The sequence below is a fragment of the Indicator indicator genome, chromosome 5 (genome assembly GCF_027791375.1).
Source record: "Indicator indicator isolate 239-I01 chromosome 5, UM_Iind_1.1, whole genome shotgun sequence".
Lineage (NCBI taxonomy): Eukaryota > Metazoa > Chordata > Aves > Piciformes > Indicatoridae > Indicator > Indicator indicator.
The window spans coordinates 3,516,490-3,530,733 of record NC_072014.1 but is presented as its reverse complement, the minus strand read 5'-3'; the positions used below and the strand labels follow the sequence as shown (position 1 = coordinate 3,530,733).

Here is a 14,244-nt window from a genome sequence, read left to right as displayed (position 1 = left end):
TTTTGCACCACAAGTCTTTCTCTGCCCATTTAGCTGTGTTCTATTATCTAAATTAGTGTTAATTACCCTGGGATCCTGGCATCGCAAAATGGACACTGACACAACTGTGACAAAGATTTAACCTCTTGAAACCAGTGTTACAGAAACCACTCTTGTATGTCATATTACCATCCATTAACACACAAATATAGAAAGCCATTTTTTTGTCCTTGATATCAATTAAATTATTTTTATTCCCATTTAAAATATACAACTTCGAAAAATTATGCATCATACATTCAAATAGGAATTGCATTCTTAAGTGTCCTGATATCCAGGTGTCCTATTGCTGGCCAGGAGAATACAATAATCTGTCAACACTGTTTATTTACAGCCACAGGAATAAAATCTCTATAAATATTTAGATCTGATATTGCAGCTTCTCCTTAAACACTTACATTTAGAAGTCGATTTCAGTAGGCCTCTTTCTCCCAAATACTGCTTCTTGTTCCTAGAGGAGAAAACATATTTCACAAGGTTTCCCAAAAGGGCAGAATGTCTCAGTCAGCTATTTTAGAAATAGCAGTCAAGACTCCAGAGCCAATTTAGCAACGTCAGAAAGAATCATTAAAGCCAACATTACCATCCAACAGCAGATGGAGAAAGCTCACTTACAATGCCACCAATCTTAATAAAGGTCTCTAAATAGTTATTTAAAAGCCTTAGGAAAAAAAAAATCAATATAAACAGTATAATTAGTATAGCAATACTGTTGCAGATACTATTAGTAGTATGGCAAGGATGTGGCACCTAGTGATATGGTCTAGTCAATGTGGTGGTGGTAGCTCATAGGCAAGACTTGATAATCTCAGAGACCATTCCAGCCTCAGTAATTCTGTATTTCTGTACAGGACGCATCACCCACAACCCCCTTCAAAAAGCACCACCAGGGAAAAATCTTTATGGCAGGCATTCAGTAGCTTTAGAGAAGACACACTGACTTCACTGCAACCTGGCAGCAAGTACTTTCTGCAGAGAACACAACCCAGGGCACAGCATCACTCTGAGGCAATTGACTACTGCAAAACTTTGTGTTATTAACAGAACACCAAAGACATCACAGGCGGGTTTTTTTTAGACCATAACATCCCTGCTCCGCAAAGCTTGAAGTCTTAGCTAATATACTGAATACAGTGGAGAAAGAACGAGACTGAAATAGCAATGAGTGACCTACAGTATGTCTTGAATCAGTTAATGGATGAGCAGGAGGTAAGAACAGTAGGGGAAAAAAAGTCAGCTGCAGAATTCTACACTGCAAGAATCTTGAGGGGGGAAAAAACCAACACAAGTTGCAATGGCAGGTAGCCCTAATTTAACTGAAGCCAACACCATGACTGCAGTATCAGGACTGGCCAGAGAAAAATGGTTTAGCACTGTATTAGAAAATGGGAGTTATTAACAGTTTGGTCTGAGATCCTAACTTAACAGAGAAAAATCAACACAGGTGTTTTAAGGTTGACAGTCTTTATTTACAATTTTGTTGGCAAAAGGCGGTGGGAAAGTTTAAAACATTACTTAAACAGAGGGCACCATACTGTACTGCATGATGTACCAGTTCACAATCTTCAGTATCCAGCTGATCAAATAAAGCTAAATCACCATTTCAAGAAGCATAAACTGCCTCAGCTCCATTAGAGTACACTGCCTAAAAACCACTTCAGGCAGTTTCTAAATCAACACAATCTCTAGTAAGAATGCAGTTCTGGTGAAGAATGTATGCTTGGATTTATATACTGTACCTGGTATCAGATTGCCCACTCATGCTTGCATACTGGCAAAGCAGTTAACATTTCCTACTTTTAGTTGAAAGTATAATCTCATTTTCTGCAAATTCAGCTGTCAGGTAATTCTCAACTACTCTGAATATTTTACTGTGAGCATAGTCAAGATGGGAGTAGATGAGATTGAAGGAAAATATTCCTGGTATATGACGTGCCCATCGGAATCAGCTGGGTAACCACAAACCTCCCATTTCAGAATTTCTAGTCAAAAAGGAGAAAAAACGTAGTCAGTTTTCACTTTGTCACATGGATTTAACTCCTCACTTCAGCTTTCAATTTATTCTTCTAAATCAAGGGTGTTTAGTTCTTCTTCTAGTTCATCCAAGTCCTCTCCAGTAAAAAGATTTTCATCAACTGGAACCGCATCAATTACGCCATTTTCCAACTCCACATCTCCATTGTCGTCCTCCTCTAAATCATTTTGCTCACTGCTGTTTATATCACCACCAGAAGCTTCACTCAATTTATTATCTGAAAAAAACAAAATTATATGTATTTCAGCATCACAGAATGTTAGAGGTTGGAAAGGACCTTCAGAGATCGAGTCCAACCCCACTGCCAAAGCAGGATCACCCAGGGTAGTCCACACATGAATGCATCCAGGTGGGTTTTGAAAGTCTCCAGAGAAGGAGACTCTGGAATCTCTCTGGGCAGCCTGTTCCAATGCTCCATCACCCTCACTGTCAAGAAGTTTTTCCTCATATTGAGGTGAAATCTTCTATGTTCAAGTTTGTGTCCACTGTTCCTTGGATTATTACTGTGCACCAAAAGTTGAAGACATTACTAATTCACAATCAAACTAAACAGGCTTTAAAGTTTTAAGACTATAAAGAAATTGTCATTTGAATTTTAAGTAGACTTCTAGTGGTTAAATTGCATGTACCTGATAAATACTCAGGTCTGGATCATCAACTATTAAAGCAAGTTGAAAAAAATAACTAAAAATCCCAAGTCTTTGAATTCCAAACTTCCTAACTGAGCCAAACCTTACAAGGTGCTCCTACTTAGATTGCACTTAGTGTCTTGAAGATCAGGGTATGCATTTCATAAGCCACCAATATCAAGATTTTGCTCTAACCAATTACAAGCTAACTTAAGCTAGCTAAAAGATGCAAATAAAAGCTTGAATTTTTATTCATATAATTCATTCAATTTAGTAAATCTGGAAGAACAAAAGGGAAACCGCCAGAAGGAACATTTTAAGGATTTACCTGGAGCAGCCATAAACACTATTGTCTACTTAAACTTAAGTAAGTGCAATGACTAAACAGAAACCTTGTAGTAAATGTTATCACATTTATTATTGCTAGTAATTTCACTCCTCCACCCTTCTTTTTTAGACACATACTTCTCAGCAGATGGCTAAAGCATTTGCATCTTCCTTTTGGGAAGCTGTTACAGTTCAATCCTGCATCATGCATGCCTCAACAGTCAGCTTACCATCTTTTTCTGTGGCGCTGTATGTGCTGAACCGCTCAGGACTGGCCACAGTAATGCCAGTCTCATCTACAGCCTTTGGAACATACAGGTTCAAATCAACATCATTTATGCACACAGGGTCTTCCATCTAAAAAATAAATCAAGATGCTCTGCATGAATTATTCTTTCTACAGAAAGCCTTGTTTCTGTAGGCTTTCTACAGAATCTTTTTGTTCTTCATTTTGCCATCAAAATTTCAACAAAACATACCCTGTAGCAGTATTAAATTTAGGAATCATGCTTATTAACTGCACTCTAGGAGCTCTCAAATTCGAACTTATCAAACTTAAATGCAACTCAAATCATTACCCAAGTAAATACTGTTCTTTACCTCATCATCTTCTCCTGCTCCTTGAACATAATGGGTGTCATCTGCCTCTTCATCATCTGCATCGACCAGCTCCGGCCGGAACTCAAATACTTCACGTCCACTGATCTGTTCACAGAAGAAGAAATCTGCATTTGTCACTTCATAGAATTTATACTGCAAACCCCCCAAGCTTCAAAACAAACCAAAAAAGGTCAACTACCTTATTATAAAAACTTATTTACTCTTTCTTCTTACATTAACAATCGGATTGCAGAACGTACCACCAGTGCTTTGCCAGCTTTAAAATCTGCTTTCCTCCTCTCCATATCCTGCTCAGCCTTATCAATTTTTTCTTGTCTTTTTCTTCTCTTCCACGCAATAAAACACTCTAGAGTAATTTTGGTAACATTTGGTCCTAAGGCAGCACGCTGTCAAGTAAAGAGACTGATTAATGCTAGAAATGGTTTCCAAAGGCTATAACAAACTAGATTTCATTACTCTTTACCAGGAAAAAAATAGAAAACATTTATTTCTAATTCCTTCTTGATGCTCACCTCTGTTAAACATTCACCATCAACTTAAAAGTTTGACTCAACAAACAATTTCTCAGTTAGTAAAATGAGTTGATATGAAAGGTAATGTGGAAAGAGGAGGAGAAACCAACAAAAGCTAGCTCAGGTTCTTCTCAAACTGATACCACCAGACACCGGTGACAGAAATAAGCAGAGCAGCAATATATAACCCCTTCAGAATGCCCTGGTCCCTTGGTGCTGCTTCCTCAGTGTTGTGTAAGAACTAAGGAGGCATTGAGCTGGCAGCGAGAAAGGCCTGTGGACACAGTTGCCACAGGTACAGGAGAAATAGCAGCAAGAAATAGATGCCTCCTAAAAAAACAATTAGCAACACCTCCACAAAACATGCTGCTGTAGTTTCATCTATTTACTAGGTAATAGTTTCTCAACAGTATGAATCAAATCCCACACATCCTTCACCCTAGCTCATATAGCTATAAAAACACTCTTCAGAGTAAGGAGAACAAACACCACACCAAAAGGTACCTGTCTCACAACTTTACCTCTTTTTCTATTAGATCTTCTAAAGAAATTTCATCTTGTTTCTCCTCCTTCTTCTTGTCCTTTTTTAATACAAATCCAGGAGGGAGAGCATGGCGATACATGCAGTTGTCTCCTCCACCTGGGCAGACCCAAAACCATCCATACTTGTTATTTTCAATAGCATCAAGGAAATATTTGCAGACCTGTGTAAAAAAATAGTTACTAGCACCATGTTCTCTTTTCATCCCCATCAATTTACACTCATGCAAAGCTACTGTGTGTCAGAAGTACAGGAATTCAAAGGCAGTTGTGCTGAAAACTGAAGAAAAAGTGATATGCATTGTTACTAATAAATACGTAAAGGGCAAGTGTCAGGAGGATGGAGCCAGGCTCTGCTCAGTGATGTCCAACGATAGGACAATGGGTGCAAGCTGGAGCACAGGAGGTTCCATGTGAACATAAGGAAAAATTTTTTCCACCGTGAGTGTAATAGAACACTGGAGCAGGCTGTTCAGAGAGGTTGTGGAGTCTCCTTCTCTGGAGACATTCAAACCCCACTTGCATGTGCTCATGTGTGACCTGCCCTAAAAGGGCATCTGGACATGATGATCTTTCGAGGTCCCTTCCAACTCCTATCATTCTGTGATTAGATGTATTACTAATTAGCATGTCAGTTTTGAAAGCATGTCATCTACTATCCATTTTATTTTACATGAGAAAATATCTTACAACTTCAAGAACTCTGAGATGGGGTTTTACTTATTTGAAAATATATTATTAGAAGTACTATCACAAACTGGATACTCAGAATATTCTTCCAATATTCCATTTGAAAAACCCTTTGACTAAGAAACTCATTTAATGCCCATCTGCAGTTAATTCTACTACAGCTCAATTAAAAATTAAAAAAGAGGGACATACTATTTGAGTTTTGGGTTTTTTCTTTTCCGCCTCCCCATGCTTCTTGTTCACCACTTCTTCCAGCTTCTTCTCATCCCAGTTATCCATTGTATCTAGAAAAAGACAACAGATGGTTTCACAAAAATTCCAAATACTAAACATTGCCATCAACTTTTCTCCCTAGTGTCAGTTTTAATGTGCAATTCCTACTTTCTAATTGGTTTATAGAATGGAAAACAGATTCTGGTTGATTACAGTCTTGAAACTCCCCTATGCTGCTCACAAGAAAATTTCCTTGAAAGCCTTAGAAATTCGTATTTTGACATGTATAAAGTGTGCCTCAGTTAAAGACTAAAATGATTTGTCTGACATCTGTACCCTACCAAGTGTGGACCATGGAAAAGAAAAGGAAGATGACTGAAAAGAAAGCTTCAGAGAGAAATCCAGATAATATAACCTTGAGATTAAAAAGAGACAATACCAAATTTCCTGTGTTAAAGTTACAAGAAGGCTCCTTCAAAATGAGAAATCACTAATGGTAACAGCTGCAGTGAATTTATGGGATCCTATCAAAGTCATTTAGGATGATAGAAGCTAAAAGTCAAATAAAGATCAAGACATGATGAACTGTGGAAAAATAAATCATTTTGACTACAAAATCTCTAACCAGAACACTTAGCCAACAAGGGATTTGGGGAAAGAAAAGAAAGTCACCAAAAAATACCGAAGTATCCTGATTCCCAGATCTGTGTGCAACTGACAACCACTACTAACAGTTCTAGGAGGCAACTGTGGTTGCTTATTACATTTCCTCCTCTTGACATTTCCATTTTACAGAACTCAGAAGAAAACTACAAGAAAGATGAATTATTGCACAACTTGCTGCTTGTATGACCTAATACATTACATAGCAGAATTTGAAAACCACAATCTAGCATCACTAGGTCATGCCTCTTTATCTAGAGAAGGTCTGAAGAATACCTATTAAGATGCTTTTTAAAGCAAGTTTCACTGTTGGACATAATTTTGAACATGGTGGCATGAGTTGCCTTGGTCATTGACCAGGCTCTCCAAGATTATAAACACAAGACGACTCTTAAAAATCTAGTTCCAGAACCAGAAAAGTTCAGTGCTCTTTTTCTAGAAGTATTTTACCTTTTTCAAGGTCTTCATCTCTTGCATCGATGTAGACACTTCGTTTTTCACACTTCCTTTCCAAAGATAAATCATGGGAAAACTTGCACTTGTCCCCTTTAGTGCACTGCCCTTGCTTGAAAAAAGCACAAACTACAGATTTGGGGTCAGCACCTGAGGAAAGAAAGTTGTAAGATTTTAATACTATTTTTAAGCAAAAGCTGTACACAAAAAAACTGAGAACAATGTCTAGGATGATATAACATTTAAGACCTGGAGAGGATGAAAACATTTTCAAAATTAAAGTTGAGGTGACATTTAACCACATAAATACCTTGTGTTCTAAACATGTCCTGTTTACTTTGTAGGGCATGATATTTCCATTAAGTACCAAACCTTGCACTTGACTATGTAAAGAGAGACCAGTAGCAGTGTGCCTGAGTTAATTATTCATTTGTATAATGTCATACCCACAAGATACCACTTCTTCCCTATACAAGAAGCTATTTTTGCCTCAAAAATAGCCACAGTAAAGCCTTTTTGGGATGTCAGTCTTGTCCTAATATACCAACAACCAGCTAGAATCAATTAGAATTATTTAACCTGCACTCATTCAGACCATTTTCTGTAACAGAAGAAATAAGATGGTTGTTCAGACCCCACAATAAGGAACTCAGAATTACAGAGACCTCTGAGGACCATCTAGTCCAACTGCCTGCTAAAGTAGGGTGACCCAGGATCACCAGGCAGGTTCTGAGCCTCTCCTGAGAATAAGACTCCACAACCTGTCCTGGCAGCCTGCTCAGCACTCCAACACCCTCACAGGAAAAGTTTTCCTGTGTTTCGGTGGAACTTCCTGTGTTCTCATTTGTGCCCATTAACTATTATAGCATGAACTACTCAATCAGCCTAACCACAGTTTAAGTATCATCCCACTAAAGGAATTATTTGTCCATTAGGTGAGAAAAATGAAAGCAGGCAGAAAATTATTTATGAGGTAACTAAATCAGAAATATTTTAGTTGTAATATCAATGAAGTACTCTTGTAAGACTTTAAGCTGGAATTTTTTACTTGCTGACTTGATGCTTGGTGCCAGTCACCAGTGCCTAGAGTATGCACAGCAACACCTGGTTAAAAACTTAACTAAAAGTCTAGTTTTTAACACAGCAGGGATCCCTGGAACAACTTGCAGGAATACAGCTCTCCCTGTTGGCAATTTCAGTAGAAAGCCACAGCTTTAATTAGGATAATATTAGTCTTCTGAAATAACTCGAAATCAAGAGTTACTTCATTTGGAGAAGCTGAGCACTGTAGATCATAAACAGAAAACTGGCCTTCGTTGCTCTTAAGTGCCACAATGAGCAAGTATCAAGTTTGCTTTAAAAACATACATAGAAATCACTTTTGTTCAGTCAAAAATTATTATGCAGATTAATAAAGCAGAGTTGATAACGTTTACTTTACTCCTAAAAGTATGATTTTTTTTTTCTTTCCACATGACAGACAATTGTAGAGTCTCCTAGAAGTATCAAACACACTTAAGCTTACATTTCATCACAAAACTAGTTTGTTCAATAGCTGATTTCAAGTGAGGACACTTCTGAAACCAAGTCCTGTTAACTGTGAGGTGAAACAGAAGGAATTGGAACATTTTTACTGTTCTGATTTAACACAAGCTTCCTGTGAAGACAATAGTTACATTGTATTCCTTGTAATTCCTGGATGTTTATGTTTCCCTGGAAAGACAGGCTGCTTTAAATAAATTCCATAACGAAAATATAAAATCATCATGCCACTCACCCAGAAACATCTAAAAGCAAAACATCTCTACCTATCCTGACAACCTCAAGGTAGCTTTTGATACTCTAATGATCTACTAACTGGGTTTGAAGAGTTATTTTACCTGAAGTAGATATATGAATAAGAGAACATAAGTGAAGAGCATTCAGTTACTCATACCTTTGCTAATTTTTTGTGCAGCAACCACAGGCTTGAAGAGTTCATTTAATTCTTGTAATTCTTTTTTCTTATCTTCTTTTTTTAACTTCTTCTCACTTTCACTTTGAGCAGCCTAGAACAACCCCAAATTTGAAGTCAGGCAATATACAATTAGAATGCCATTACTCACTTCATGTGAACTGCACATCGAAATAGCAAACCATTCTAAATTAACATACAAGGAGAGAAGGAAAAGAACCTATGATCCCTGAACTTCTCAGCCTTCCTGCCCTTGCACAAATGGCCAGTGCCATCTAGTGGCATTGACTTTCAAACAGAAGAGATACCAAATTGAATAGAGATACAAGATGCTGGTAGGATCATAGTCAAAGGATCACTAAGGTTGCAGAAGACCTCCAAGACTGAGTACAGCCCTTAATCTACCACTGCCAAGTCCATCACTAAACCCCATCTCTAAGCACCACATCCACATGTTTTCTGAACACTTCCAGGGATGGTGATTCCATCACTTCCCCAGGCAGTCTTCACTCTTTCAGTGAATAAATTTTTCCTAATATCCAAACTAAACCTCCCCTGGCACAACGTGAGGCCACTTCCTCTCATTCTGTTGCTTTTCAACTGGGAGAAGAGGCCAACACCCACCTCACTCCAATCTCGTTTTAGGTAGTCATACCAAGTGAGAAGGTTTTCCCAACAGCCTCATTTTCTCCAAACAACGCTAGTTCCCTTAGCTGCTCCTCAGAAGGCTTGTGTTCTAGACCCTTCACCAGCTTTGCTGCCCTTCTTTGGACCTGCTCCAGCATCTCAGTGTCCCTGTAGAGAGGGGGCCCAAAACTGAACACAGTATTTACAGTGCATCCTCAGCACTGCTCAGTACAGGGAGACTCACTTCCCAGGTCCTGCTGGCCACACTGTTCCTGATACAGAAATGTGATCTAAGTAGGTACCATTAGATGACACAGTTATCTCTAGCTACTCCACCAGTATTGGCTAGGAAATCAAGTAAAAGATACTGAGTCTAGGAGAGAAGAAGTTAGTTGCTCTTTAGTGACACACAAGCAATGCAGCTATACAATGAAGTTAATTGAAGACCCATGCAAAAAGCCTCTCTATCCTTACTTCCCTACATGCTGCTTTGCTCTTTCTCTTCAGGTGTACCAATAGCAATTCCAGCAAACCTGTCCACAGAATCTGGGAGATGCTTTTAGAACACCAATTGTCTGAATTAATATCAATATTTTATTGATAATCAGTGGTCTGTAAGAAAAGAGCATTTGTTTTATAAGCACAAGGGCCAAGGGCTGGAAAACAGACTCACCTAGGAAAGTAACAGTTTGTTGACAAGAAAAAATAACTGATTGCTTTACCCTTTTTGGATAAGCCAGAAAAGGCCTGTACCCTATTACCAGAGTGGTAGAGAGGGATGAAGAGAGATGAAAGAGGACACGGAAGAAACGTTAATAGATTTGACTCTTATCCTCAATGGACACCAGTAAGAGGAACACCACTATAAAAATATGTGGGGTCCTCTACTGGTAAAATACAGAATAATATTTAATAAGGGTCTCTCTTCTTATGGTAAAACTGGCAAAACACACTGAATTGTTTTAAAAGGAACTGATTAGTTTGATCACTTTTCATATTGGAACCCTGTTTTACATGATATGCAGACCTACACACATGATTAGTTTTCATATTCAAAGTTCAAAACCCCTGTTTTACATGATATGCAGACCTACACACATCAACTACAAAACTCAGTACTTGAAAGAATGCTTTTGTTTCACCCTAGGACTCTAGCAGCATGAAAAAACCAACCTTACCTCTTAAAAAAAAAAAACCACAAACAAACCCAAAAACCAAACTACCAACACAAAAAACCCCAAAAGATACCCCAAAAATTCTCCAACAAACAACCACGGAAGCATTAACACCACCACAATAAAAATAAAACCTGAACAGCATTTCCATTTGTATCTCAGGACACAAGAAAAACTGCTTTGAAGTGTTTGTTCTCTCTCAGGGACAACCCTAACTGACAACTATTTCACAAAGTAAAAACATGTGTAATGAGGTCTAAAAATCAGAAGAAACCTACATGCACCAGTCAACAGATGCATGCAGCTGAGAACCAAATTCATTCACATTGAGTAATTTACATGCTGGTATTCCTATTCATGCTACAGACTGAGGGATGTGAGGGATGTCACACAAATTTCAGAAGAACTATTTGATAAATGCTGTGTTTTTAAAGTGACATCAAGCAGTCCCTTCCACTACACCAACCTACTACATCTAAGGACCCAAAAATTAGCTCGACATTTAAAGCTGCACTGTACATTTCTTAGCTCCTTCTTATGTTATGTAAGGAATTGAACAAACTATGACATCATGGATTTATCTAACACAAATATAATTATTTTACACGTTTATTCATAGACCAGAATGCTGTGTAAGTGCTTAATCAGCTTCCCTAACACCGCAGGAATCAAAGACCTGGCTCACTTTCATTATAGTTTATTTCTGTAACATTCATGCCTTTTGCTTAAAAAAAAATTAAACAACATATCTCAGTTACATCACATTTTACTTCAACATAAAGAGCAGAGGCGCTCAAAAATTTCACTTTCTTTCACCTATCTGGCAAATAGAAGCAGACTTACCAGATTTGTTTCCCCATAAAATGATAAATACTTCCATAAGCACAACAAGCAGCACATAAGGACTTATGCTTTCTTTAATATTTTCCCAATTCCAATATTAGTAATAATTAATTCCTATTTTAATCTGTTCACTATTTCTTAGATTAGGTAGGAATTAAAAAGAAAAAGACAAATAATTACATACCATTACACAAACATATAACTCTCGTCTAGACAATCTTTGAAAGAAGACTATTAGCTAAATCTGTGCCAGTCACAGGCACATAACTCATCTTCCTTCTACTGCAGTAATAAATCACAATCTGTACGTGGAGTGAAAAATGATTTGACTATACAGTATGAAAACATTGCAAAATAAATGCTTACCTGACGTGGATTTTGCTGACCAAATTTAACCTGGTGAGTCACAGCCTTGATAAATTTCTGCTGTTTTGCACCCTTTTTATTCTTCAGGCCAAATGTTTTGTCCTAAACCAGGAGATAAAGACAGCCACATTAAGCAAAACAAATTTGTTACCAAAACAGATTTGCCACTTCTCTCAGGTTTTCAGTCAAAGACAGACTATTTCCTCTAGCCACACAAGCAACCCCAGAAACTGTATGGACAATATTTAGACCTTTCAGATTGGCTTTTCAAAGAACCTACTAAATGCTGATTCTGAGCAAGCTCTTACTTGTATCACCAGACTCATTTGTGTCCCAGTATTTGAGTGAGCATATACATACAGCTTTTTCAGGCCTTTCAAGGCAAAAGGACATGAAGTTTTAGTATCTAACCAAGTGACATCTGAAGAAAATAGGAATATTGAATAGCCATATATCTTGTTTTTTTCCCTCATCTACGTAAAGTCACTTATTACTTTTACATTCAAGTATTCACATATATATTTGTTACACATATGGCTATTACCACATGCAACATGTTACTTTTTATTTTGAAGCTTTCCGTTTTGTAAGTGTACTAACTTGAGTAGAAATCCTTCCCCTAGGTCAAGTCTACACAAGTGTTTGTACTTCCTAAATTCCACTGCAAGAAATTTGTTTACTGCATGGAGCAATCCTTCCTCTATATTTCCAGTTTTATTGTTAAGAGACAGGTTTCCATATCAAAACTAAGCAAAAAAATCATAGTATCACAGATTGTTAGGAACTTAGAGAGGACCTGTAGAGATTATCTAGTCCAATGCCCCCTGCTAAAGTAGGATCACTTAGGGCAGGCCACACAGAAACACATCCAGGCAGGTTTTGAAAGTTTCCAAAGAAGGAGACTCCACAACCTCTCTGGGCAGCCAGCTCAAATGCTCTGTCACCCTCACAGGAAAGTAGTTTCTCCTCAGGTTGAGGTGGAACTTCCTGTGTTCCGGTTTATACCAGCTGTTCCTTGTCCTATTATTGGGCACTACCACCTTCATCTTGACACCCATTCATAAAAACTCGTGTGGAAGTGAGCTGTCTTTTGGGCATCTGAAGCAGAAATACCAACATTACACACCTATTCATGCCTTTAAGTTGATATCAACACCTTTTTCCTTCCAGGAACAAGTAGCAGATGTTCATCCACTGATAACACCACAGTTCAAACATACTTTTGGAAACCATAACAATGCAAAGACATTATAACAGAATTGCGGAACAAACAGTTCCAAGTTTCCACAACCAGCCTATTTTCCTTAGCAGCATATCCCGTATCAACAGAAGATAGTTCTCTGTTACTTCATGTTAATTTGAGAAGTCTGCAATTTGTCAAAATGATTGGGAAAGAATACAGATCACTCACATACTTGATTTCTGTGGCAAATGCCACATGAAAAATGTAATCCCTCTGTATTTCAATTATGTAATAAATAATCGTTAATAAATCACGCAAACAAATCACACGTTTTAAACCGACTGAGATTTACATCTCACAAGTCTGGACTCGAAAAGGCACATACAGGACACAGAAACGGAGATAAGAAAGGGAAAACAAAAAAAGGAGCACTCCCATGTCAAATCACCTTCAGATATGCCCTGAAAACGCCGAGGCTGAAAACTCAAACCTCACTCTAAAAAGCCCAGCGTCCAACAGCACAGTTTAAAGGGCGACAGTCTGTCATTTGACAGATCCGGGCCGCAAAAAACCAGCATCCCCCAGAACGCTGCTTCTGGCCTAGGCTGCGGCCCTAAGAAGGTACGTGTGCGCATTCCCCCTCCTCCCACACAAAGTTTTTGGTTTTATGACCCTTTCGTTGTCTGTTTCAGCCGAAGAGACGGCCTAGGGGCCTGCCCGCGGCCCATGACGGCGGCCTCTCAGGGAGACCGGCTACGACCGGCAGCAGCGTCCGTGTCCCCGTAGCAGGGAGACTAACAGAGAAGGGCGCAGGGAATGAGCTGCCCGCGTACGAAAGGAAAAGGCAAAAAGAAACAGGTGCAGAGAGAGGACCACGGCGTAAAAGCGACCCATCTGGCTTCAGCCGCGGCTCCCTGGGCCCGGCGCGGCCCTACCCGCCTTACCTCGATGATCTTCTCCTTCTTTTTCTGGTCCGCTTTCTTGCTGCCCCCCGCCGGCTGCTGCTGCTTCTTGGGGGGCATGGCGGGGAGGGCGGAACGGTCTCAGCTCTCGCCTGTGAGCCTCAGGGCCGCGGGGAAAGCGGAAAGGAAAGGGACGGAGCCGCCGGCGCCGGGGAGGCGCAAGGGAGTCCGCTCGGAACGCCGGCAGCCGCAAGGCACGCTGGGAAGGCGGCGCGGGGCACGACGGGAGCAGGGCAGGGAACGAGAGCCCTTTTATCTCCCGGCAAGCAGCGCGCGGCGCCGCGGCGGAAGCGCCATTGTGACGTCACTATGGCCCCTCCCCAGACCGGTAGTTTTTCTCGGGAGGTGGGGGGGCTAACTTGGGGAGATGCTCTTGTTCTGCAGAGCGTTGCTTTCGCTGGGTACTGGAAAT

General features: G+C 39.5%; 1 protein-coding gene across 1 annotated transcript; it reads right to left on the bottom strand.

Annotated features, from left to right (window-relative positions):
• Positions 1 to 1,508: 1,508 nt before the first annotated feature.
• ZC3H15 (zinc finger CCCH-type containing 15) lies at positions 1,509 to 13,917 on the bottom strand. The gene is made up of 10 exons (XM_054381020.1): positions 13,815 to 13,917; positions 11,688 to 11,789; positions 8,659 to 8,770; positions 6,720 to 6,872; positions 5,586 to 5,677; positions 4,685 to 4,867; positions 3,891 to 4,037; positions 3,631 to 3,735; positions 3,261 to 3,387; positions 1,509 to 2,291 (listed from the first exon to the last, which is right to left on the bottom strand). Exons 1-10 carry the CDS (start codon positions 13,890 to 13,892, stop codon positions 2,098 to 2,100), a joined length of 1,293 nt encoding a protein of 430 aa, XP_054236995.1. The 5' UTR covers positions 13,893 to 13,917; the 3' UTR covers positions 1,509 to 2,097.
• Positions 13,918 to 14,244: the final 327 nt, after the last annotated feature.

What these genes read in the sequence shown, in the direction of transcription:
- ZC3H15 (XM_054381020.1), bottom strand. Translation starts at nt 13,892, where the DNA reads ATGCCCCCCAAGAAGCAGCAGCAGCCGGCGGGGGGCAGCAAGAAAGCG. An exon ending in AAGATCTAATAGAAAAAGAG is followed by an intron (nt 4,038 to 4,684) that starts GTAAAGTTGTGA and finishes TTTACTTGACAG; the next exon opens with CGTGCTGCCTTAGGACCAAA. An exon ending in AAGCTGGCAAAGCACTGGTG is followed by an intron (nt 3,736 to 3,890) that starts GTACGTTCTGCA and finishes TTCTGTGAACAG; the next exon opens with ATCAGTGGACGTGAAGTATT.